The following is a 26,563-nucleotide window of genomic DNA, read 5'->3' as shown; positions in this document are numbered from 1 at the left end:
ACTCTGGAAGTTTAGGTCAGGTTTTGCATCACCTGTTGCATTGTTTTGTGTTGTCAGAGTTTTGAGAAGCGTGCGTTCCAGGACCCAGTGAAGAAGAAGACAGCTAAAGCCCTCATGGCTCTACTGGCCTGCAGTTCCACTGCTCAGAACCACGCTGCTAAAGGTACTGGAACACACTGCTCAGAACCATGCTGCTAAAGGTACTGGAACACACTAGTCAGAACCACGCTGCTAAAGGTACTGGAACACACTGCTCAGAACCATGCTGCTAAAGGTACTGGAACACACTAGTCAGAACCACGCTGCTAAAGGTACTGGAACACACTGCTCAGAACCATGCTGCTAAAGGTACTGGAACACACTAGTCAGAACCACGCTGCTAAAGGTACTGGAACACTGCTCAGAACCACGCTGCCAAAGGTACTGGAACACACTGCTCAGAACCATGCTGCTAAAGGTACTGGAACACACTAGTCAGAACCACGCTGCTAAAGGTACTGGAACACTGCTCAGAACCATGCTGCTAAAGGTACTGGAACACACTGCTCAGAACCATGCTGCCAAAGGTACTGGAACACACTGCTCAGAACCATGCTGCTAAAGGTACTGGAACACACTGCTCAGAACCATGCTGCCAAAGGTACTGGAACACTGCTCAGAACCATGCTGCTAAAGGTACTGGAACACTGCTCAGAACCATGCTGCTAAAGGTACTGGAACACACTGCTCAGAACCATGCTGCCAAAGGTACTGGAACACACTGCTCAGAACCATGCTGCCAAAGGTACTGGAACACACTGCTCAGAACCACGCTGCTAAAGGTACTGGAACACTGCTCAGAACCATGCTGCTAAAGGTACTGGAACACACTGCTCAGAACCATGCTGCCAAAGGTACTGGAACACACTGCTCAGAACCATGCTGCTAAAGGTACAGGAACACACTAGTCAGAACCACGCTGCTAAAGGTACTGGAACACTGCTCAGAACCATGCTGCTAAAGGTACTGGAACACACTGGTCAGAACCATGCTGCTAAAGGTACTGGAACACTGCTCAGAACCATGCTGCTAAAGGTACTGGAACACACTGGTCAGGACCATGCTGCTAAAGGTACTGGAACACTCTGGTCAGAACCATGCTGCTAAAGGTACTGGAACACACTGCTCAGAACCATGCTGCTAAAGGTACTGGAACACACTGCTCAGAACCATGCTGCTAAAGGTACTGGAACACACTGCTCAGAACCATGCTGCTAAAGGTACTGGAACACACTGGTCAGAACCATGCTGCTAAAGGTACTGGAACACACTGGTCAGAACCACGCTGCTAAAGGTACTGGAACACACTGCTCAGAACCACACTGCTAAAGGTACTGGAACACACTGCTCAGAACCATGCTGCTAAAGGTACTGGAACACACTGGTCAGAACCACGCTGCTAAAGGTACTGGAACACACTGCTCAGAACCACGCTGCTAAAGGTACTGGAACACACTAGTCAGAACCACGCTGCTTGAGGTACTGGAACACACTAGTCAGAACCACGCTGCTAAAGGTACTGGAACACACTGGTCAGTAGAGCTCATTTACAGTAGGATGGGAGTAATACTCTAGCCTCTACCAAGAGGTCTGTGCTTTTATGCAACAAGAGGCAGTGAACAAACGCGCCCTGGTCCGGCTACTATACCCTAGGAGTTATGTTATGATTGACCGCTCTCTCTCACTGTCTCTGTGTCTGTGTGTAGCTGGTTTGATTGACAGCTGTGTGGAGCAGATGAAACTGATGCACAGCCACCTCCACATGGAGTCAGTCAGACCTGGCAGAGGAAGGAGGAAGGTGAGCCTTTATACACTAAACACACTAAACAACATGTTTTCATTGTCTCAGCCTTCAGATGATGTGTGCTGTGTTGGTATAGGCTATTGGGTGATCTTGACTGATAATGTGTCTAAGATGGAGACGGTGCTCTCTGTTATTGGTTAGAGTGGATCATTTAACAAGTTGCATCTTCTCCCCCACCAGGAGGAGAGCTATATGAAGGAAATAAAGATGTCTCTGGAAATCCTCAGGAACAGTCTTTACCAGAACAGCCAATCCAAAGTGAGAACCCTGCCGTTTTAATCCGCTCCTGATAGGGTTTTAATGAAAGCCATTCTACTGGTGCTGACTGTGTCTGGAATGAGATTTGGCCCTAACGATTATGACTCTGTTGAGGTCTGAATGTTTTTATCCTCTTAAACGTCAATGTAGAATGATTGGCTATATTGGCTGCTCTAAATGTCATAGACAGTAATTGCAGCATCCACTCAGCAGTAGTTATATTGGGATGGGAAAGGCCCTTCATGTATTTCTGGACTTTATACTTTACATCCTTGTGTGTTTCTATGTGCTTGGTTAGCAGAGTGTGTTGACAATCACTTAACTTATGAGTGTGTCGTACTGTCAATCAGCATGTGTTCATAATATTACATCCAGAAATTATCCAATCGGGTGGATATTGTGTGTGTGTTTCTCCTCAGGCTGTGGCCACTGACTGTCGATTGGCTGCTGTGCTGCACGCCCTTTGGCCTTGGTTCTTATTGGATGATGCTGCTATGGAGTCGGTCCTGGAATTGTTGTGTGTCTACACAGCCAACTGTACCACAGGTGTGTGTGTGTGTGTGTGTGTGTGTGTGTGTGTGTGTGTGTGTGTGTGTGTGTGTGTGTGTGTGTGTGTGTGTGTGTGTGTGTGTGTGTGTGTGTGTGTGTGTGTGTGTGTGTGTGTGTGTGTGTGTGTGTGTGTGTGTGTGTTGTTCAGTGCCTGGCCCGTGCCTTCCATTCCCCCAGTCTGTGGTCAGGGATCTGACTGAGTCATGCACTCTCACACACACTGAGACCCATTGTCTCTCCTGAAGACCATTTACACACACTTTGTTCCACTGTATATGCCTAGCGCCAGCCACGAGCCTGCCGGCCACAATAGGAACACTGTCAGTGTGCTAGAGCAGGCTGCATTAAATCATTACTATGAGTACAGTATTCTAGGCTGTGGACCAGCGGGTTATTCACAAGGGAATCGCAGTGCATCACTCTGTCTCCTGAGGCATTGATATTCTAGTCTGTGTGAGAGAAACAGAGGTATGCTGTGAAACGCAGGCTACACAAGTTACAGCAAAATGGAGAAAGAAGCGCTGTAAAGAGTAGAGGAAGTTTACCTTTGATAAAGGGCTACAACTGTTTCCTTTCATGTTCTCTAAATATGGGTGTTTGTAGAGTGGCAGTTAGATTTAGAAGCTAGGGGGTTAATATGGGTGTTTGTAGAGCGCCGATTAGATTTAGAAGCTAGGGGGTTAATATGGGTGTTTGTAGAGCGCCGATTAGATTTAGAAGCTAGGGGGTTAATATGGGTGTTTGTAGAGTGGCAGTTAGATTTAGAAGCTAGGGGGTTAATATGGGTGTTTGTAGAGTGGCAGTTAGATTTAGAAGCTAGGGGGTTAATATGGGTGTCTGTAGAGTGGCAGTTAGATTTAGAAGCTAGGGGGTTAATATGGGTGTCTGTAGAGTGGCAGTTAGATTTAGAAGCTAGGGGGTTAATATGGGTGTCTGTAGAGTGGCAGTTAGATTTAGAAGCTAGGGGGTTAATATGGGTGTCTGTAGAGTGGCAGTTAGATTTAGAAGCTAGGGGGTTAATATGGGTGTTTGTAGATCGCCGATTAGATTTAGAAGCTAGGGGGTTAATATGGGTGTCTGTAGAGCCCTAGACACTGCGTCTCTGAAGTCATGGAAAGTGAACCTTTGAGCAGAGAGTGACAATGCTGTTTGTTTTGTACCTGTGATTGTCTCTGAGATGCCACCTTTGAAGTGTGTGTGTGTGTGTGTGTGTGTGTGTGTTTTGCTCTACAGCCACGCTTAAGCTCCCGCTGTGAAGCAATACCAATCAGTCATGTCGAGCCCAGCGTTTCCTAAAGGTTAGCCTAACAGCAGGTGTGTGTTCAGACTGCATGACGCCGGCCTTTAAATTATACCTACAATACTGGCTTTCACAGACTTCAAAACAATCTCAACACAATATTCTCACTTTAATGAAGCCTGATGAAGAACATTTTGAGTTGTGAATGCTGCACTATTTGAGAAAATGTACATGAATGTACAAAAATTTAAACGCAATATGTGACAATTTCAAAGATTTGAATGCGTTACAGTTCATATAAGGAAATCAGTCAGTTTAAATACATAAATTAGGCACTAATCTATGGATTTCACATGACTGGGCACGGGCGCAGCCATGGGTGGGCCTGGGAGGGCATAGGCCCACCCACTTGGGAGCCAGGCCCAGCTAATCAAAAAAAAAAAAATCCCCACAAAAGAGCTTTATTACAGACAGAAAACCCCTCAGACGATCTCTGCAGGTGAAGAAGCCGGATGTGAATGTCCCGGGCTGGCGTGGTTACACATGGTCTGCGGTTCTGAGGCCGGTTGGACTTACTGACAAATTCTCTAAAACGATGTTGGAGACTGCTTATGGCAGCTAAATGAACCTTCAATTCTCTGGCAAAAGCTCAGGTGGACATTACTGCAGTCATCATGCTAATTGCATGCTCCCTCAAAACTTCTATGGTATTGTGTTGTGTGACAAAACGGAACATTTTAGTGGCCTTTTATTGTCCCCAGCTCAAGGTGCACCTGTGTATTGGCCATGCTGTTTAATCAGCTTATTGATATGCCACACTTGTCAGGTGGATGGATTATCTTGGCAAAGGAGAAATGCTCATTTATATAGCTCTTTCAGCAGCTGAAAGTGTGTGGAACCAGTGTGTTCCAGCAGCTGAATTTATTGAAACCATAATATCAACTGTTTAAATTATATCAAATCACATTTATTTATAAAGCCCTTTTTACATCAGCAGATGTCACAAAGTGCTAATACAGAAACCCAGACTAAAACCCCAAACAGCAAGCAATGCAGATGTAGAAGCACAGTGGCTAGGAAAAACATCCTTGAAAGGCAGGAACCTAGGATGAAACCTAGACGGGAACCAGGCTCTGAGGGGTGGCCAGTCCTATTTTGGCTGTCATGTGGAAATAAGGCTACATGACCATTAATGCAAGATCGTTCTTCAAGATGTTCAAATGTTCATAGATGACCAGCACCCTCTACAACATTGGTTGTGCAACAGGTCAGCACCTCAGGAGTAAATGTCAGTTGGCTTTTCGTAGCTGAGTATTCAGTGGCCGAGAGAGGGAGAGTTGAAAACAGCAGGTCCGGGACAAGGTAGGCCGTCCGGTGAACAGGTTCCATAGCCGCAGACAGAACAGTTGACAGTGGAGCAGCAGCACGACCAGGTGGACTGGGGACAGCCAGGAGTCATCAGGCCAGGTAGTCCTGAGGCATGGCCCTAGGGCTCAGGTCCTCTGGGAGGGAGAGAGAATTAGCATACTTAAGTTCACACTGGACACCAGATAAGACAAGAGAATTTCACCAGATAGGACAGACTGACCCTAGTCCCCCTGGCACATAGACAATTGCAGCATAGATATTGGAGGCTGAGACAGGGGAGGGTCGGGGAACACTGGCCATGTTCAACGATACCCCCGGACAGGGCCAGGCAGGATATAACCCCACCCACTTTGCCAAAGCACAGCCCCCACACCACTAGAGGGATATCAACAGACCACCAACTTACTACCCTGAGACAAGGCTGAGTATAGCCCACGAAGATCTCCTCCATCGCACGAGCCCAAGGGGGCGCAAGACCGGACAGGAAGATCACGTCAGTGACTCAACCCACTCAAGTCGTGTGTAGCACAAAAAGCCTGGCACGATGTGAAGCACCCCTCCTAGGGACGGTATGGAAGAGAACTAGTAAGCCAGTGACTCAGCCTCCGTAATAGGGTCAGAGGCATACAATCCATACAATCCAAGTGGAGAAAGGTGAGCCAGCCAGGCAAAGACAGCAAGGGCGGTTCGTCACTCCAGTGCCTTGCCGTTTGCTTTCGCGCCCCTGGGCCAGACTACACTCAATCATAGAACCTACTTAGGAGATGAGTCTTCAGTAAAGACTTAAGTTTAGACTGAGTCTGCGTCTCTCACATGGATAGGCAGACCATTTCATAAAAATGTACTTCTATAGGACAAAGCCCTGCCTCTAGCTGTTTGCTTAGAAATTCTGGGGTCAATAAGGAGGCCTGCATTTTTGGACCGTAGCGTAAGTGTATGTACGGCAGGACCAAATCGGAGAGATAGTTAGGAGCAAGTCCACATAATGCTTTGTAGGTTAGCAGTAAAACCTTGAAATCAGCCCAGGCTTAACAGGATACCCGTGTGGAGAGGCTAGCACTGGAGTAATATGATTAAATCTAGCAGCTGTATTTAGCACTAACTGAAGTTAATTTAGTGATATATCTGGGTAGCCGGAGAGTAGTGCATTGCGGTAGTCTAATCTAGAAGTGACAAAAGCATTGATTAGATTTTTTTGCAATGTTACGAAGATGGAAAAAAGGCGGCATTGAAATTTTCTTGATATGTTCATTAAAGAGAGATCAGGGTCCAGAGTAACGCCAAGGTCCTTCAGTTTTCTTTGAGGCGACTGTACAACCATCAAGACTAATTGTCAGATCAAACAGCAGATCTCTTTGTTTCTTGGGACCTAGAACTAGCACCTCTGTTTTGTCTGAGTTTAAAAGTGAAAAATTGCCTGTGAAAAATGTCTGAAACACAGGCTTCCAGGGTAAGCAATTTTGGGGCTTCACCATGTTTTATCAATGTACAGCTGTGTATTGTCCGTATAGCCGTGAAAGTTGAAATTGTGTTTCCGAATGACATCACCAAGAGGTAGAATATATAGTCAAAACAAAAATGGAACCTTGAGGAACACCAACACTTACAATTGATTTGTCAGAGGACAAAACATCCGCAGAGACTAACTGATATCTTTCCGACAGATAAGATCTAAACCATGCAAGAACTTGGTTTAGATCGGTACTAAGGTTTAGGAGCATGAGGACAGATGCAGAGCCTTGGTCTGACTCCATTAAAAGGTAATTTACCAACTTCACAAGGGCAGTCTCAGTGCTATGATGGGGTCTAAAACAAGACTGGAGAGTTTTGTATACATTATTTATCTTCAGGAAGGCAGTGAGTTGCTGCGAGTTACAGCTTTTTCCAAAAATGTTTCGAGGCCGATGAGTAAAACATTTTTTTTTTAATAATCGGTCAAGGTTTGCCGTTTTTAGGAGAGGCTTTATTATTGCCGCTTTTAGTGAGTTTGGTCCACATCCGGAGGATAGGGAGCTGTTTATTATGTTCAACATAGTAGGGCCAAGCACAGGAAGTAGCTCCTTCAGTAGTTTAGTTGGTATAGGGTCCAGTTGGCAGCTAGAAGGTTTAGAAGCCATGACTATTTTTGTGTCGAGAGATACAGGATTAAAACACTTTAGTGTCTCCATTTATCCTAGGTCCTGGCAGTTCTGTGCAGACTCAGGACAACTGAGTTTTGGAGAAATGTGCAGATTCAAAGAGGAGTCCGTAATTTGCTTTCTAATGATCATGATCTTTTTGTTGAAGTTCATGAATTCATAACTGCTGAAGTGACGGCCATCCTCTCTTGGGGAATGCTGCTTTTTATTGATTTTGGATTGTGTTTTTATCCTCCTCAATTAGGATGGAAAAGTAGGTTGGTCGGGTAGCAGTGAGGGCTCTTCGATATTGCATGGTACTGTCTTTCCAAGCTAGTCGGAAGATTTCCAGCTTTGTGGAGCGTCATTTCCGTTCCAATTTTCTGGAAGCTTGCTTCAGGGCTTGGGTATTTTCTGTATACCAGGAGCTGATTTCTTGCGACAAATGTTTTTTGTTTTTAGAGGTGCAATGCGACTGCATCTACGGTATTACGCAAGGTTAAATTTAGATCCTCTAAAAAGTTAGGTGGTTAACTGAATTTTGTACTCTGATGTCCTTGTGTAGGTGGAGGAGTCTGGAAGGGCATCTAGGAATCTTTGGGTTGTCCGAGAATTAATAGCGCAGCTTTTGATAATCTTGGTTGGCGTTTGAGCAGATTTATTTAACGTTATACAATGGTGTTCCGATAGTCCAGGATTATGAGGAAAAATATTTTGATCCACAATATTTATTCCATGAGATAAAATTAGATTGGGGTATGACTGTGGCAATGCGCGGGATCGAAGACATGTTGGACAAAACCCACTGAGTCAATGATGGCTCCGAAAGCCTTTTGGAGTGCGTCTGTGGTCTTTTTCATGTGAATATTGAAGTCACCAAAAATGTGAATTATCTGCCATGACAACAAGGTCCGATAGAAGTTCAGGGAACTCGGTGAGGAACGCTGTATATGGCCCAGGAGGTCTGTAAACAGTAGCTATAAAAAGTAATTGAGTAGGCTGCAAAGATTTCATGACTACAAGCTCAAAAGAAGAAAATGCAGTCTTATTTATTTAAATTGTTTATGCTGTCGTAAATGTTAACAACACCTCCGCCTTTGCGGGATGCGTGGGGGTTATGGTCACTAGTGTAACCAGGAGGAGAGGCCTTATTTAACACAGAAAATGAATCGGGCTTGAGCCAGGTTTCAGTCAGACCAATCACATCAAGACTATGATCAGTGGTTAGTTCATTGACTCTGACTGCCTTGGAAGTGAGGGATCTAACATTAAGTAGTACTATTTTGAGATGTGAGATATTATCACAATCTCTTTCAATAATGACAGGAATGGAGGTCCATTCCTGTCATGTACAGAAAACTCATTTGTTTTTGAGAAATACGCTTTTTGTCCGTATGGAACATTTCTGGGATCTTTTATTTCAGCTCAGTAAACAACACTTTACATGATGCGTTTATATTTTTTTTCAGTATAGATTCGATTATTTGTCTTTTCTAAAAACATTCATTTTTCACTTTCAGACTGGGCTGTAGATAAACAGACTCCAAAACGATTTTAGATGCAATGTTCTTAGTTCAGCGAAGCCTGATGAAGACAATTTAAAGTTGTGAATGCTACACAATTTTTGTGAAATGTTATTATTTTGTCAAAAAGACATGCATTTTCGTTGATCTGGGTACTCCAACTAGGCTGTAGATATAGGCCTATACAACCCCTATAACCCATCGTCAGGCAACCAGCCCTACTCCTTGTGAGACTCTACTTTGACCGACACACCTTGTTAATACGGAAGAAATACTACAGGATCTATCAGGCCTCTCACCTATCTATCAGGCCTCGCATCACAACCTCTTACCTATCTATCAGGCCTCGCATCACAACCTCTGACCTATTTAGCAGGCCTCGCATCACAACCTCTTACCTATCTATCAGGCCTCGCATCACAACCTCTGACCTATTTAGCAGGCCTCGCATCACAACCTCTCACCTATCTAGCAGGCCTCGCATCACAACCTCTCACCTATCTAGCAGGCCTCGCATCACAACCTCTCACCTATCTAGCAGGCCTCGCATCACAACCTCTCACCTATCTATCAGACCTCTCATCACAACCTCTCACCTATCTATCAGGCCTCTCATCACAACCTCTCACCTATCACATCCTCTCATCATAACCTCTCACCTATCATATCCTGCCTCTCATCACAACCTTTCACCTATCATATCCTGCCTCGCATCACAACTTCTCACCTATCTATCAGTTTTCTCATCACAACCTCTCACCTATCCTGTCCTGCCTCTCATCACAACCTCTCACCTATCTATCAGGCCTCTCATCACAACCTTTCATCACAACCTCTCACCTATGCTATCCTGCCTCTCATCACAACCTCTCACCTATCTATCAGGCCTCTCATCACAACCTTTCATCACAACCTCTCACCTATCCTATCCTGCCTCTCATCACAACCTCTCACCTATCATATCAGGCCTCTCATCACAACCTCTCATCACAACCTCTCGCCTATCAGGCCTCTCATCACAACCTCTCGCCTATCAGGCCTCTCATCACAACCTCTCGCCTATCTATCAGGCCTCACATCACAACCTCTCACCTATCTATCAGGCCTCTCATCACAACCTTTCATCACAACCTCTCACCTATCCTATCCTGCCTCTCATCACAACCTCTCACCTATCTATCAGGCCTCTCATCACAACCTTTCATCACAACCTCTCACCTATCCTATCCTGCCTCTCATCACAACCTCTCACCTATCATATCAGGCCTCTCATCACAACCTCTCATCACAACCTCTCGCCTATCAGGCCTCTCATCACAACCTCTCGCCTATCAGGCCTCTCATCACAACCTCTCGCCTATCATATCCTGCCTCGCATCACAACCTCTCACCTATCATATCCTGCCTCGCATCACAACCTCTCACCTATCATATCCTGCCTCTCATCACATCCTCTCACCTATCATATCCTGCCTCTCATCACAACCTCTCACCTATCCTATCCTGCCTCTCATCACAACCTCTCACCTATCCTATCCTGCCTCTCATCACAACCTCTCACCTATCTATCCGTTTTCTCATCACAACCTCTGACCTATCCTGTCCTGCCTCTCATCACAACCTCTCACCTATCTATCAGGCCTCTCATCACAACCTTTCATCACAACCTCTCACCTATCCTATCCTGCCTCTCATCACAACCTCTCACCTATCTATCAGGCCTCTCATCACAACCTCTCACCTATCATATCAGGCCTCTCATCACAACCTCTCGCCTATCAGGCCTCTCATCACAACCTCTCACCTATCATATCAGGCCTCTCATCACAACCTCTCGCCTATCAGGCCTCTCATCACAACCTCTCGCCTATCATATCCTGCCTCGCATCACAACCTCTCACCTATCATATCCTGCCTCGCATCACAACCTCTCACCTATCATATCCTGCCTCTCATCACATCCTCTCACCTATCATATCCTGCCTCTCATCACAACCTCTCACCTATCCTATCCTGCCTCTCATCACAACCTCTCACCTATCTATCAGGCCTCTCATCACAACCTCTCACCTATCTATCCGTTTTCTCATCACAACCTCTGACCTATCCTGTCCTGCCTCTCATCACAACCTCTCACCTATCTATCAGGCCTCTCATCACAACCTTTCATCACAACCTCTCACCTATCCTATCCTGCCTCTCATCACAACCTCTCACCTATCTATCAGGCCTCTCATCACAACCTCTCACCTATCATATCAGGCCTCTCATCACAACCTCTCGCCTATCAGGCCTCACATCACAACCTCTCGCCTATCAGGCCTCTCATCACAACCTCTCGCCTATCAGGCCTCTCATCACAACCTCTCGCCTATCATATCCTGCCTCGCATCACAACCTCTCACCTATCATATCCTGCCTCGCATCACAACCTCTCACCTATCATATCCTGCCTCGCATCACAACCTCTCACCTATCATATCCTGCCTCTCATCACATCCTCTCACCTATCATATCCTGCCTCTCATCACATCCTCTCACCTATCATATCCTGCCTCTCATCACATCCTCTCACCTATCATATCCTGCTTCTCATCACATCCTCTCACCTATCATATCCTGCCTCTCATCACAACCTCTCACCTATCATATCCTGACTCTCATCACAACCTCTCACCTATCATATCCTGCCTCTACACCTGTCTGTCAGTGTCAACAGTACTCTTATTTTTCTTGCTTTGCTACTTTTTCCTTTCCTTTCTCTCCTCTCCCTCCAGCTTGTAGCTCTCTGTGTTGTGGTTTGGCCTCTGGCCCCCGAGGGCCCCCAGGTGGCTCCCTGATGCACTGTGTCATGAAGCTGGCCTCTGGGGTTGCCCCCGACAACAGCCTTGTCCAGCAGCTGGCCTTCTCCCTGCTGGCCAACCTGGCCATCAACAAGGACTGCAAAGGAGTCCTGCACAAGGTAATGTACTACATTATTACCCCTAATACATTACCCTTACACCCCTTACCACATTGTCACCAAACCTGGCCCTGCAGAAGGTAATATGATTGGAGACGGTGTCAATGTGACTACTGGTTAAAAACGTGTCTTTACTGTAAATACTGTAAGTTGAGTCTTTTTGCACTCTGCGGTTTCGGTAACCTTTTAACAAAGCTCTCGATTTCAGATGTCTTTCTCAGTTTCAATCAAAACCTGGCTGAATCTCATTTTTCTCTCTCCCTCTCCCTGGTTGTCACTCTCCCTCCAGAGTAACTTCCTGCAGCCGTTTCTGTCCCTGCCTGTCCCTAAACCAGGCAGTAAGACGGGGGCCGTGGGGCTGTTGGGCCTGTGGCTGAGGCTGCTCCTGAGTGTCTCCTTCGGTGAGGACGGCCAGCTGAGTGTCCTGAGGCTGACTGGAGCCCTGGACCTCCTTGCTGACCTGGCCGCTACGCAGCCCCAACGCCAGCGTCACTATAGCAATGGGAGCAGGCCCATCACCACGACGGACAATGCCCTCCTCATCCTCCACAATGTCTGTTTCAGCTCTGCCAACAAACCCAAAGTACTGGCCAACGGTAGGGATGGAACACATGGATGTTTTTATCAGAGAGAGAGACAGGGAGAGATGTTGAGAAATGGTTTCTGTGTTTAAATTGCCCTATTCCTACCCTTGCATCACGTTTAAGGTTTTCACAAAATGTAATCTGATGACAACTTAGGGGGGCTTCTTTGAATTCAGATTTGTTCTTTCCAGTGGAAAGCTTTGGCTTCCTGTATGCATGTGTGAATGTAAAAGGTGGGTGTTTGAAATGAAATGGAAGCTGTTAGGTCTTCTCTTTTGATACTTTGTGCTGAACTGAAACAGGAAACGATCTGAAACAGGATGTGTGAACAGAAGTGGTCTTTGTTTCACCATCACACCCTGTCAAACTCGCTTATCTTTGCTAATGATGTGTCATTTTATGAATGAGAAATGTTTTATTTTCAGGAATAATACTATGTCCAACATGATTATATGTCCCTGTCCAGATAAGGCCATGAGGGTGCTGGTGTCCTGTCTAGACAGTAAAGAGGCTGAGGTTTGCTCTATAGGGGCCTCGGCACTATGGGCCCTGCTCCACAACTACCAGAAGGTACACACACACACACATCATTTTTAGAATCATAAGAGCTAATTTATATGAAGTACAGCTGTCTCTAACCTGCCGTTGTGATTCCTCACCTAAGGCCAAGACCACTTTGAAGTGTCCCTCTGTCAGACTCAGGGTGCATGAAGCCTATAAAGTTGCTAAGAAAGGTAAACTTCTCACCTTTTAGTCCAGACACTGAATGTGCTGAAAATGTTTGTGTCACAGTCCTGTTGTTATTGTGCTCTATTGCCTCAATTTGTGTGTGTCTGTGTGTGTGCCTATCTTTTTTTGTCAGATGCAGAGAAAAATCCTGACATCATGAACACCTACCTGTTGAAGTGCCTTGAGAACTTAATTCAGCTGCTGAATACCTGACTGACACATTGATGCAATCTGACAGAATGTAGACACCTTGAAACCTTATTTATATTTGAAGTGAATATATGTGTGCAAACTTGATACAAGTAGATATCGTTTTTAATGTCCCTACATCTTTTCTATGATCTGTGATGTTTTTGTATGTTTTGTACATATTTTGGGGATTGAATCATAAATTAAAGTAAATAATGATGGAAGAAAAAGAGTGTCTGACTTTTATGCTTACAACACAAGATAATGTAATGTTTCAGAATGACGTTCTGAACCTGATACCTTATAAGACAACTCCAAGATATAGCCTTGAATAAGTACAATGATACCATTTCCTCTAAATGAGGCCCGTGTAGGAAAGGCTGTCATTTTCAGATAGCGAAACAGTGGTGGAACTGTGGCTGTAAAAGGGAGATGTCACCTCTGGTCGTGTCAACCCCAACACCACATTTCAGTCAAACACACAGCTAACCAGAGCTACTGCAGAATTACACACCGAAAGTAGTGCTACACACAATATTTCCCCGTATCTAAATAGATATTCTATAATTACTAGTCTATAGTTTACAATAAACCACTGGAACACACAGCACCTCTCTGTAGTAGCCTGATAGCATAAGCTAGCAGGACTAAGCTTTCCACTAACCCTGCATATAAAGTGTCCCTCTGTGTAGAATGAGATAACAAAGGGTTAGCTTGGAGTGTCCCCCCCTGGCCCCTCCCATGGACTAAAGTGTATGTTTCTGTCCCAAAAGGCAATGTATTCCCTACATAGTGCACTACTTTTGACCAGACCCCTTTGGGTCAAAGGTAGTGCACTAAATAGGGAATAGGTTTCCATTTGGGATGTAATCTTTCTCTGTAGCGCGAGAGACAGCTAGTAGGAAGTGCAGCCCTGTTGCCTCTCCACTCATCTCATCAATGCAGCTTTCATTCTGCCTCAGAGGGCCAAGATGGAGGCTGTACAAAAGGACCACTGGTACTTCATGGTACTCCTCATCTTTCTCTCCAGTCTCAAAGGTATGTGAATGTCACTTTTATTATTTTAACGAGTAATGTTGATCAGGGAAATATATATATTTTTTGTATACTTGTACACTATGAATTATAAAGCAGAACATTGAAAGTTGTTGGTTTAGCTAGGTAGGCTATTTGTTGTCTTACGTTTGGTAAACATTTAAGTTTACTGCTGTTAAAAGTCTCACCATAAAACATTATTACTGAAATATTCACCCAGATGGGTTTTAGTATTTATTTCGTTGCTTGAAGATAGCATACCATGAGCTGTTAGGATTAAAACTACAAAGGCTGATTCTCTTTGACTTCTCATTGCCCTTATTCTCTGCATGTTTCCATAACAATCAGACTGTGTTCAGACATTCTCTCTTCAACTCTTAATTAGGAGACTACAGGAACACCAACCATCTCATCAGCTTCTCAAACGTCCCTTTACTCTTACACACCCAGGACAGAGTCCATGTTAATGAGTTAGTCTTTAGATGGGCAACGCTCCCTTGTTGCCTTAACAGGACTAATACAGTGAAAAGACACTTCTTCTAAACCTGTCAGACTAGCTATCTCTCCAAGGGATAGTTTTTTAAAAATCGGTTGTCTAGATGGAAGTCTGATCGACTGATTTGTTTGATCATCAGCTATTGCCATTCCTGTTGATTTGTGTGGGCTAATATTCTCCAAATTAGTGATACCCAGGGGAGAGACTCTAAAGAGGGAAATGTATTTGATGACTGCTTCATCTTCAGTTGGAGCATCTGACTACGTGATGAAGGTTCTTTTTACAGGCTTTTCATTCTGCTCTATGCATCATTTCCATGTCATAATTCCTGTGATTAACTATGTACCTAGGGCTGCAACTCCATATAACATTTTTATTTTTATTTTTTACATTTTATTAATTTAGCAGACACTCTTGTCCAGAGCAACTTACAGTAGTGCATACATTTTTCTGCTGGTCCCCTGTGGGAATCAAACCCCCAACCCTGGCGTTGCAAGTGCCATGCTCTACCAACTGAGCCACACGGGATGCAGTTAATCTGATTACCAAATAAAAATAAACTGGAGATAACCTTAGGTCAGAATGGTTATTGAGAATTACTAATATTCCTGATGAACTGACCAGGTAAAATTAGATAAATGTAATACTGTACACATGTATGAAAACATGCCCTCTGCCATGTCCAGTTTCTGTGCAGCAGAGAGATGGTGTTACCACGGTGAAGCTTAAGGAGGGGATGGTTCTAGAGTGTGTGTGTCCTTGGGAAGGGAACCTCAGCATGGTCTCCTGGACCAAACTGATCCGGTTTGAGAAGGCCCCTGTCGCTGTGTATCACCCTGAGTACGGAGTGTCCATCTCCCAGTACTACCAGACCAGGATCCAGTTCCGGAAGACCATTCCCATGGATGGCAGTATCACCATCAGTAAGGTCACCCAGGAGGACGCAGGGCTCTACCACTGCTCTGTTCAAACCTTTCCTAAAGGATCCTGGGCCAGAGACATAAGGGTGGAGGTGGAGGACACTGTAGAAGAGGATGATGCAGGTAGTGAAGCAGGTACTGTCTAGGACTTCTTGTGTATTTTCAGTTAGAATATGTTGTCTACAATAATTGAGTTTGATTAGTACCAAATACTTTGACTGATAATGGGGATTGTTTTCATCAATCCCAGAGTGTTATTACCATGCCCATGCACCTTTTATCGATGTCTATTTTCTTATGTACTGTAACAAATCATTTTGACAGTAACCTTCCAAAAAGTATTTCCTTCATAAAGCTTTTTAATTTCCATTTGTACTAGGAAACTAAATGTTTGTTTCTTGGGCTTCTGGAAAGTGACTGAAAAAGTGCACCTGGTCCTGAAAAAGAATTAACTGATTGAAGGTATAAGGGGGAAATCGGCAAACAAATGGCGTGGTCAAGGCTACGACGGTGCCAGTGCAATGAGTGGAGGTTACTCAAGTGATCAAACGTGCATATCAGACCGAGAGCCTGTTTCCTATGTATGCCTAGTTCTTTGAGTTTTAGTTTAGAAAACGATCTCTCAGAAGCAGCGGCAGCTACGGGGATGGTAAAAACGGCTTGATTGCCATAGCAACATCAGTGAAACTGGGAAGGTGGGAAGAGTGCTTCAAATAAAGCAGTTCTGCAACATCTTTAATTGAGCCTCTAATTCTCCATAATTCCCGGTCTCAACACTTTATGGAAATAGTTTAACTGTATATGAAACTCTGGGGACAGGTCGTTTGGACACTGAACAGCCAATACATTGGCAGATGCAAACATATTATCTATAGCTGATAAGAGTTATTGAGGGTTTCAAAAATATATATATAAAAAATGTGATTTTCGTTCATAGTGGTGAACCGGCGTTTGAGTTGTGTGGTTGCAACATCAACAGTCCCTTATCTCTGGTATAACTTGGCATGCATAATTTAAGACTAAGTTAAAATTGTGTGCAGCTCAATGGACAGGTAATGCACAATGTCTCAGGAATGTCGGTTGACAATAAGTCGGGCACACAACCTGGACATACAGGTCGTGGTGAAAACATTTGCACACAGGAGACGAGGGGAGTCTCAAATTGGATTTAATTTGATTTAGGACTAATTTAATCTAACTTGAAAATTGCAGCCCATTTGTGTAGGCTATTAGCCAGAGTTCAAAAATAGATGCCTGAATTTATCCTCAAGCCAACTACTTTTTTCCTCACTGTTTGGCTATTTGATGTCATTTTAAAAATACAATTTATAACGTTTATAAATAACACCTAAATCGCAGCTAAAGATAGTATATATAGCTATAAAATAGTACACTGCATAACTAAACAATCCCTAGTAAACTAGTGATTTTAGCGGGGACTGACAGTATTATAAGGCACTAACACAACAACTTTCAGTCCAAGCTGGGAGAGAGCACGACGACGGCTCATGTCATGAAGGTTCCGGGAGCCTATACAAGACAGCTTTGCATATATACACTGCTCAAAAAAATAAAGGGAACACTTAAACAACACAATGTAACTCCAAGTCAATCACACTTCTGTGAAATCAAACTGTCCACTTAGGAAGCAACACTGATTGACAATATACTTCACATGCTGTTGTGCAAATGGAATAGACAAAAGGTGGAAATTTATAGGCAATTAGCAAGACACCCCCAATAAAGGAGTGGTTCTGCAGGTGGTGACCAAAGACCACTTCTCAGTTCCTATGCTTCCTGGCTGATGTTTTGGTCACTTTTGAATGCTGGCGGTGCTTTCACTCTAGTGGTAGCATGAGACGGAGTCTACAACCCACACAAGTGGCTCAGGTAGTGCAGCTCATCCAGGATGGCACATCAATGTGAGCTGTGGCAAGAAGGTTTGCTGTGTCTGTCAGCGTAGTGTCCAGAGCATAGAGGCGCTACCAGGAGACAGGCCAGTACATCAGGAGACGTGGAGGAGGCCGTAGGAGGGCAACAACCCAGCAGCAGGACCGCTACCTCCGCCTTTGTGCAAGGAGGAGCACTGCCAGAGCCCTGCAAAATGACCTCCAGCAGGCCACAAAGAAATCAGCCAAGACCTCAGAAAAAAATGTACACCTCCACAAGTCTGGTTCATCCTTGGGAGCAATTTCCAAACGCCTGAAGGTACCACGTTCATCTGTACAAACAATAGTACGCAAGTATAAACACCATGGGACCACGCAGCTGTCATACCGCTCAGGAAGGAGACGCGTTCTGTCTCCTAGAGATGAACGTTCTTTGGTGTGAAAAGTGCAAATCAATCCCAGAACAACAGCAAAGGACCTTGTGAAGATGCTGGAGGAAACAGATACAAAAGTATCTATATCCACAGTAAAACGAGTCCTATATCGACATAACCTGAAAGAAATGTGCTCTGGTCTGATGAAACAAAAATAGAACTGTTTGGCCATAATGACCATCGTTATGTTTGGAGGAAAAAGGGGGATGCTTGCAAGCCGAAAACACCATCCCAACCGTGAAGCACAGGGGTTGCAGCATCATGTTGTGCGGGTGCTTTGCTGCAGGAGGGACTGGTGCACTTCACAAAATAGATAGCATAATGAGGAGGAAAATAATTTGGATATATTGAAGCAACATCTCAAGACATCAGTCAGGAAGTTAAAGCTTGGTCGCAAATGGGTCTTCCAAATGGACAATGACCCCAAGCAAACTTCCAAAGTTGTGGCATAATGGCTTAAGGACATCAAAGTCAAGGTATTGGAGTGGCCATCACAAAGCCCTGACCTCAATCCTATAGAAAACTTGTGGCCAGAACTGAAAAGGTGTGTGTGAGCAAACCTGACTCAGTTACATCAGCTCTGTCAGGAGGAATGGGCCAAAATTCACCCAACTTTTTGTGGGAAGCTTGTGGAAGGCTACTCGAAACGTTTGACCCAAGTTAAACAATTTAAAGGCAATGCTACCAAATACTAATTGTGTGTATGTAAACTTCTGACCCACTGGGAATGTGATGAAAGAAATAAAAGCTGAAATAAATCATTCTCTCTGCTATTATTCTGAAATTTCACATTCTTAAAATAAAGTGGTTATCCTAACTGACCTAAAACATGTAATTTTTACTTGGATTAAATGTCAGGAATTGTGAAAAACTGAGTTTAAATGTATTTGGCTAAGGTGTATGTAAACCCCAGGCTGCAACTGTATAAATCAAATTGATAGCTGGTTAGTATTCCGTTGTATCGAAAATGTATTGGAGAGTTTGCACTGTTTGATTTTCCAACTTGAATTATTGAAAAGGTAATTACATTGTTGTCAGTGGTCTAATATGGCTTTGTGAAATGTTAGGCTTAATTTGAGAAAATGACGACCAAATAGGCCTACCAATAAACATTAGCTAAAGCAAAGCTATGTCCGAACGCCGACCTTGTGTGGGGCCCAGAGAAACTGCTTTATGCCAGTGTGTTTGGATTGATCATGTCACTACATATACACTACATGACCAAAGGTATGTGGACAACATTCGAAAATGATGGGCATTAATATGGAGTTGGTCCCCCCTTTGCTATAACAGCCTCCACTCTTCTAGAGAAGGCTTTCCACTAGATGTTGGAACATTGCTGCGGGGACTTGCTTCCATTCAGCAATGAGCATTACTGATGTCGGCACTGATGTTGGGCGATTAGACCTGGCTCGCAGTCAGCGTTCCAATTAATTTCAAAGGTCTTCGATGGGGTTGAGATCAGGGCCCTGTGCAGGCCAGTCAAGTACTTCCACACCGATCTCGACAAACAATTTTTACAAATATTTTTTAATAATTTTTTACCCAAATTTCGATCTTGTCTCATTGCTGCAATGGGCTCGGGAGGCTAATGCGTCCTCGGAAATGTGACTCGCCAAACCGCGCTTCTTAACACCCGCCTGCTTAACCAGGAAGCCAGCCGCACCATTGTGTCGGAGGAAACACTGTTCACCTGACGCCCGGACCACCACAAGGAGTCACTAGAGCACGATGAGCCAAGTAAAGCACGCCCCGGCCAAACCATCTCCTAACCCAGACGACGCTGGGCCAATTGTGCACAGCCCTATGGGTCTCCAGGTCACGACCCGTTGTGATACAGCCCAGGATCGAACCCGGGTCTGTAGTGACGCCTGTAGTACTGCGATGCAGTACTGCTGCGCCACTCGGGAGGCCCTCGACAAACCATTTCTGTATGGATCTCGCTTTGTGCACGAGGGCATTGTCATGCTGAAACAGGAAAGGGCCTTCCCCAAACTGTTGCCACAAAGTTGGAAGCACAGAATCGTCTAGAATGTCATTGTATGCTGTAGCGTTATAATTTCCCTTCACTGGAACTAAAGGGCCGAGCCCGAACAATGAAAAACAGACACAGACCATTATTCCTCCTCCACCAAACTTTACAGTTGGCACTATGCATTCGGGCAGGTATTCTCCTGGCATCCCCCAAACCCAGATTCGTCCATTGGACTGCCAGATGAAGCATGATTTATTACTCCAGAGAACGAGTTTCAACTGCTCCAGAGTCCAAAGGCTGCGAGTTTACATCTCTCCAGCCGACGGTTGGCATTGCATATGGTGATCCTAGGCTTGTGTGTGGCTGCTCGGCGGTTGAGCTGTTGTTGCTCCTAGACGTTTCATCTTCACAATAACAGCACTTACAGTTGACCAGGGCAGCTCTAGCAGGGCAGAAATTTGACGAACGGAAATTTGACGAACGGCATCCTATGACAGTGGCACGTTGAAAGTCACAGAGCTCTTCAGTAAGGCCATTCTACTGCCGATGTTTGTCTATGGAGATTGCATGGCTGTGTGCATGATTTTTTACACCTGTCAGCAACGGGTGTGGCTGAAATAGCTGAATCCACTCATTTGAAGTTGTGTCCACATACTTTTGTATATACGGTAATGTGAATTTTCTCAGCATTTTCTGCCTTTGTTTTGTAATTTCCCTGGATCACAGATGGAGATACTAACATCCACACCAGAGAACCTGAGCCTGAGGTAATCCAAGCAGACACTGAACTCATCGCAGAGAGGAGCGACAACCTGACTATCAGCTGCAACCACGAACACAACGGGACCGTGTATGATGTCACAGTCGAGAAGCTAGACCATGGTAGCGCCAGTGGCGTGGGCATCATGGCGAAGTGTCGGCTGGAGAATGGTGGTCTGTTTGGAGTAGACTACACACACAGGGGGATAGTGAACTGTTCAGATAGACTGGACACACGTCTGCAGCTCAATGATGTGGGCGAGGAAGATGGAGGGTTATATAGATGTCTCTTCAATACGGACGCTGGGGTACAGACCACCACTGTGCTGCTGACTGTACTTAGCCCAGGTAAGAGGTCAGAGTTAAAACATTACCAGACTAATTGTAACCAGCGAAGGTATTTTCAGACAACTTAATTACTAATACACAGTGGTGTAAAAAGTACTCAGTCATACTTGAGTAAAAATACTCGTAAAAGTAAAGATACCTTAAAAGAAAATGACTCAAGTGAAAGTCACCCAGTAAAATACTACTTGAGTAAAAGTCTAAAAATATTTGGTTTTAAATAGACTTAAGTATCAAAAGTAAGTGGATTTGCTAAAATATACTTAAGTATCCAAAGTAAAGGTAAAAACCATTTCAAACTTTATTTTTTTTGATGGATAGCTAGGGGCACACTCCAACACTCAGACATAATTTAATTTATTGAGTCCGCCAGATCAGAGGCAGTAGGGATGACCAGGGATGTTCTTTTGATAAGTGTGTGAATTGGACCATTTTCCTGTCAACATGTAACAAGTACTTTTGGTTGACAGGGAAAATGTATGGAGTAAAAATTACATTAATTTCTTTAGGAATGTAGTGAAGAAAAAGTAAAATAGTAAAGTAATGTACAGATACTTAAGTAGTACTTTAAAGTATTTTTACCACTGTGTGATGGCTATGAGAGTGTAATGAAATTAGAATATCCAGACAGGTAACTGTGGCAAAGTCATGTATAACTTTAAAAACCATCAACAGTTTGATCTGCACCATTCGGAGATGAACTGAAAGCCAGTTCAGTTCCCTGAAGTGATTAGGACCAATGTGCATCCTAGGGCTGAGCTTGAGTATAATAATCCCTAATACAGTGAAGTACAGTATTTCAGTGCACCGAGACCTTGAAAGCCTGGGTAGACCAGTCCCTTGTGAAAGCAACCTCATATTTCCATGACAATGATGATCTACACTGAACAAGAATATAATCGCAACATGTAAAGTGCTGCTCCCATGTTCATAAACTGGAATAAAAGATACCAGCAATGTTCCAAATGCACAAAAATATTATTTTTCAAAACTGTTTTCTTTAGAAATTTGTTTACATACCTGTTAGTGAACATTTTATCCAGATAATTCATCCATCTGACAGGTGGGGCATATTGAGAATCTGATTAAATAGCATGATCATTACACAGGTGCACCTTGTGCTAGGGACAAAAGGCCACTCTAAAATGGCAAGTTTTGTCACGCAGATGTCTCAAGATTTGAGGGAGTGTGCAATTGGTGTGCTGACTGCAGGAATGTCCACCAGAGCTGTTGCCAGAGAAATGAACATTAATTTCTCTACCATAAGCCACCTCCAATGCCTCACAACCGCAGGCCACGTGTATGGCATTGTGTGGGCGAGTAGTTTGCTGATGTCAACGTTGTGAACAGAGTGCCCCATGGTGTCGGTGGCGTTATGGTATGGGCAGGCATAAGCTAAGGACAACAAACACAATTGTATTTATCAATGGCATTTTGAATGCACAGAAATACTGTGATGAGATCCTGAGGCCCATTTTTTTTTTAAGTATCTGTGACCAATCTGTATTCCAAGCCATGTGAAATCCATAGATTAGGGCCTAATGAATTTATTTCAATTTACTGATTTCCTCATATGAACTGTAATTCAGAAAAATCTTGGAAATTGTTGCATGTTGCGTTTATATTTTTGTTCAGCATAGATCAAGATGCAGCATAGAGACAAGGTGTTAATTAGGCTGTGTATACACATGCAACTGCTAACAATGACATCATACACACAGTGAGTGACATAGTGACACAGGATGTGGCGAAGGCCGTTAGCGGTTTGGTACAGGTGCAAAACTGAATTACTCATATTCTCTAGATGAGTGGTGTGTTTAAGGAGAGAGGGAGGTGTTTAGATAAGTGGTAAGCAAACTATTTCTACCCAGATGTTTCTACCCGGTCTTTAAGACACAACGGGTAAAGAAATTACACACATCAGTCAGGACCTACCATTTTGGAAACACAGGTTAACATACAACTGTCTAATGTCCTCTTTTCTCCCTCCCTTTCTCCCTCCATTCTCTCTTTCCTCCCTCCTTTTCTCCCTCCATTCCCAGTTGAATTCAGCCTGTCTGAGTATCTAATCTACATTGGAGGGGGAGTGTCAGGACTCCTGCTGCTGCTCTCTGTCATTGTAATACTGGTTGTGTGGCAAAGGTAGAGTTGACTTTCTACACTCTTTCTTCACGCAGGGACAATTTACAGTTATATTTACTTTTAGCCTAGGTAAACTTATTCAGTGGACACACATGGATGAACACTTTATTTGCAGAAGGCCCCTTTGTACCGATTGCCCCTTTACACTGTCACACTTTATTTGGATGTGATCTGTATGTGATAAATGTAAAAGTTCCACATATTCTTACTGGTAAAATACCTCTCACAGACCATGCATTAGTCATCCCAGTTAGAGGTAAATAGGCTACTGGAGATAGGTACTCATTTGTTAGAGAATAAACTTTTTGCTGTGAAATTCCATTTCCCCAACCTTCCTTCACTCCCTCCGTCCCTCCCCTGCACCATATATCTGAAAGGCGGGCCACCGCTCACACTGAGTTTTACTCAGAGAGTGCACTTTCATTTTGCTTTCTTAACGAAAAGTGTAGGTGCTGTACTTCCAGTAGAGTGTGGGCTTTAGGAGTGTACAGTATGTGTGTGTGGGAGGGGGGGATATATGATGAGTTAACTAATACATCCTGGCTCCTCAGAGTTCACTCATAAAAATGCACAGTCCATCTTCTGTGTTATTTCATAGTTTTGATGTCTTCACTATTATTCTACAATGTAGAACATAGTAAAAATAAAGAAAAACCTTTGAATGAGTAGGTGTTCTAAAACTTTTGACCGGTAGTGTAAATATGGTTGTATGCTTCTGGACCAAAATAACCAGCTATTCTACCTGTCTCTCTGCTTGTCTGTCTCTCTGACTCTCTATCTGTCTCTCTGTCTGTCTCTTCAGAAAGAAGAAGATGAGAGCGAAGTACATAACCAAACTGCATCCAGCTCAGAGACAGGTAAGAATATAACATTATATCTTGTCATTTCCTAATCATGTGGATACTAATAAAATAGCACTATATCTTGTTTCCATGTATCAGTCAGTGCTTTTCCATAAATGTGGCACATCTCTAACATATCTCTAATACAGCTCTAATGTCTAATGTCTTTGTAGTCCTGCAACGACTATGAGAACGTTCCTGTGTATGACAGGAAGGGGACCAATCAGAGAGGAGATAGCCCAGTGTACGGCAACATACGTTCACACACTAAAAGGAAGAGATAGGGAGAAGTACTGTGTTACAGACCCCTGTCTGACCCCTATCATGCTTTAACAGTGGCACAGCCACAGTCTCCCCATTGAAACATTCATGAATATGATATTCAACCGCTTATAGTGGTCAAAGACTGTGGGACAGAATCATTCATATAACTGTAAAGTAGGCCTACTTATGTATCAGTCTGACTTACACTTTGTTTGCTCTCAATCTATGCAACTCTGTGTAATCCCTTGAAACATTGACAGTTTGTTTAGATATACATTTGCCACTAATAATATGTAAAACACTAATTTTGTATAATATATTGTTGAATGCTTTACATGTAGTAATACCGCCCCATAACAAACTGTTATTAAAAGCCTCCCAGCTCCATTCAAATCCTTAGTTGTCCCTAACTCAATCGTGTGACAATGAACAAACCAATCATGCTGTTCCATCCCCTGGGAATGCTGTGTTTTCCTGTTGTAGTTACGTAGATTGGGTCCTGTAGGTTCTTATGGAATGCTGTAATGTTATGTTATCATGGAATCGTTCACATGTTAATTCAGCAAAATGATGATAGTCAATGGAAACATACTGTACTATTGTATTTTGTCGATATCTAAGCCATAGATGAAATATTTCTTCTCTTTCTAGCTGTAGAATCTAGATGAATGCTGTGATTAGAAATTCTTCTGACACTGTTGGACAAAAATGCAATTCTATTCCTAGCTGAGAATAAAATGGAGGTCTTGGGAATGAAAGATGTCTGGGCTCTCAGCAAGAAGAGGAAGAGGAGGATGCAAAAAATGAAAGAATAATGGACAATTTACATTCGGAATACAGGGTTTTAGTCTTGTTAATTTATTAAGCCTAATTGTCTGCGTCGGTACAATAGGTGCTGATACTGTGTTTCTCTGTGACTTTAATGACCCCATGTGGACTAAATAAAACCTACTCTACTGTGACATGAGTTGGTCTCTTCTGGGAGTGTTTGGCCGGGATTCAATCAAAGGTGTGTTGTAAACAAGGGCATTGCACTTTACTTTTGAAGGTAATTTACGCATGTGCCAGACATCCGCAGCGCTTGCCGTGAATGTGATCTCCACGAATGTCTGGAACATTGACTTTTAAAGCATTTTGCAATGTGCTTCTCTACAATGCACTTTTGTTTGAATCCCTGCCATAGCAACTGCATTTAGCCCTGTTGCATGTTGGTTAAATCGGCACAGAAATGTATTGTCATAAAAAATAAAATAAAACATCTTTATACCTTGACAACATGTACATTCAATTTATTCTCTTTCATCAAAAAAACATTACATATATACATTTAGTGAGTGAACAATGTAATCCTACACTCAATGTATTAAAAAGTGCTATTAACAAATATTATGACAAAGTAACAAAACACAAAAGCATGTAGTGTGTGACTATTTAGACACAAACATCAAACTAACATTGAGGTGGTACTGTAGGAACATTACCATTGTATAACGTACAGTGGTGTTAAGTAATTTAAGTAAAAATACTTTAAAGTACTACTTAAGTCTGTTTTTTGGGGGGTAAATTTACTTTTACAACTTTTACTTTTACTTCACTACAGTCCTTAAGAAAATACAGTACTCTTTAATCCATACTAGTTACCTGACACCCAAAAGTACTCGTTATATTTTGAATGCTTAGCAGGACAGGAAAATGGTCCATTTCACACACTTATCAAGAGAACATCTCTACTGCCTCTTATCTGGCGGACTCACTAAACACACATGCTTAGTTTGTAAATTATGTTGGAGTGTTGGAGTGTGCCCCTGGCTATCCATACATTTAAAAAACAAGAAAATTATGCAGTCTGGTTTGCTTAATATAAGGAATTTGAAATGATTTATACTTTTACTTTTTATACTTATGTAAATTTTAGCAATTACATTTACTCTTGATACTTAAGTATATTTAAAACCAAATACTTTTGGACTTTTACTAAAGTAGAATTTTACTGGGTGACTTTCACTTTTGAGAAATGTTCTATTAAGATATCTTTACTTTTACTCAAGTATGACTATGGGCACTTTTCCCACCACTGGTAATGTAGTACCATTGAAGACA

At 43.3% G+C, this 26,563-nt stretch overlaps 2 protein-coding genes across 5 annotated transcripts in view; both read left to right on the top strand.

The window, feature by feature from the left end:
* The window catches only part of LOC120027804 (rotatin-like), a 61,496-nt gene extending 47,920 nt beyond the window's left edge, over positions 1-13,576 (top strand). Inside the window, exons 41-49 of the mRNA XM_038972844.1 lie at positions 58-163; positions 1,746-1,837; positions 2,024-2,101; positions 2,521-2,647; positions 11,676-11,860; positions 12,150-12,456; positions 12,911-13,014; positions 13,109-13,178; positions 13,307-13,576. Coding sequence (XP_038828772.1) covers positions 58-163; positions 1,746-1,837; positions 2,024-2,101; positions 2,521-2,647; positions 11,676-11,860; positions 12,150-12,456; positions 12,911-13,014; positions 13,109-13,178; positions 13,307-13,386 — 1,149 coding nt within the window. The 3' untranslated portion in view covers positions 13,387-13,576. The remainder of the gene's footprint in view (positions 1-57; positions 164-1,745; positions 1,838-2,023; positions 2,102-2,520; positions 2,648-11,675; positions 11,861-12,149; positions 12,457-12,910; positions 13,015-13,108; positions 13,179-13,306) is intronic.
* A 627-nt stretch (positions 13,577-14,203) lies between these two features.
* Positions 14,204-25,735, top strand: cd226 (CD226 molecule). 4 transcript variants are annotated; one of them, XM_038972859.1, is made up of 6 exons: positions 14,204-14,400; positions 15,580-15,936; positions 20,838-21,218; positions 23,258-23,357; positions 24,160-24,214; positions 24,373-25,430. In XM_038972859.1, the coding sequence occupies exons 1-6, from the start codon at positions 14,334-14,336 to the stop codon at positions 24,481-24,483; spliced, it is 1,071 nt and encodes a 356-aa protein (XP_038828787.1). In that variant the 5' UTR covers positions 14,204-14,333; the 3' UTR covers positions 24,484-25,430. The 4 variants fall into 4 exon arrangements, with proteins under 4 accessions (XP_038828787.1, XP_038828788.1, XP_038828789.1 ...); XM_038972860.1 differs by having other exon boundaries at positions 15,580-15,948; positions 25,190-25,430; XM_038972861.1 differs by having other exon boundaries at positions 14,205-14,400; positions 15,580-15,948; positions 25,115-25,430.
* Positions 25,736-26,563: the final 828 nt, after the last annotated feature.

The sequence above is a fragment of the Salvelinus namaycush genome, chromosome 33, assembly GCF_016432855.1.
Source record: "Salvelinus namaycush isolate Seneca chromosome 33, SaNama_1.0, whole genome shotgun sequence".
Classification (NCBI taxonomy): domain Eukaryota; kingdom Metazoa; phylum Chordata; class Actinopteri; order Salmoniformes; family Salmonidae; genus Salvelinus; species Salvelinus namaycush.
The sequence above is the reverse complement of the archived record's forward strand: the minus strand, read 5'-3'. Positions and strand labels throughout refer to the sequence as shown.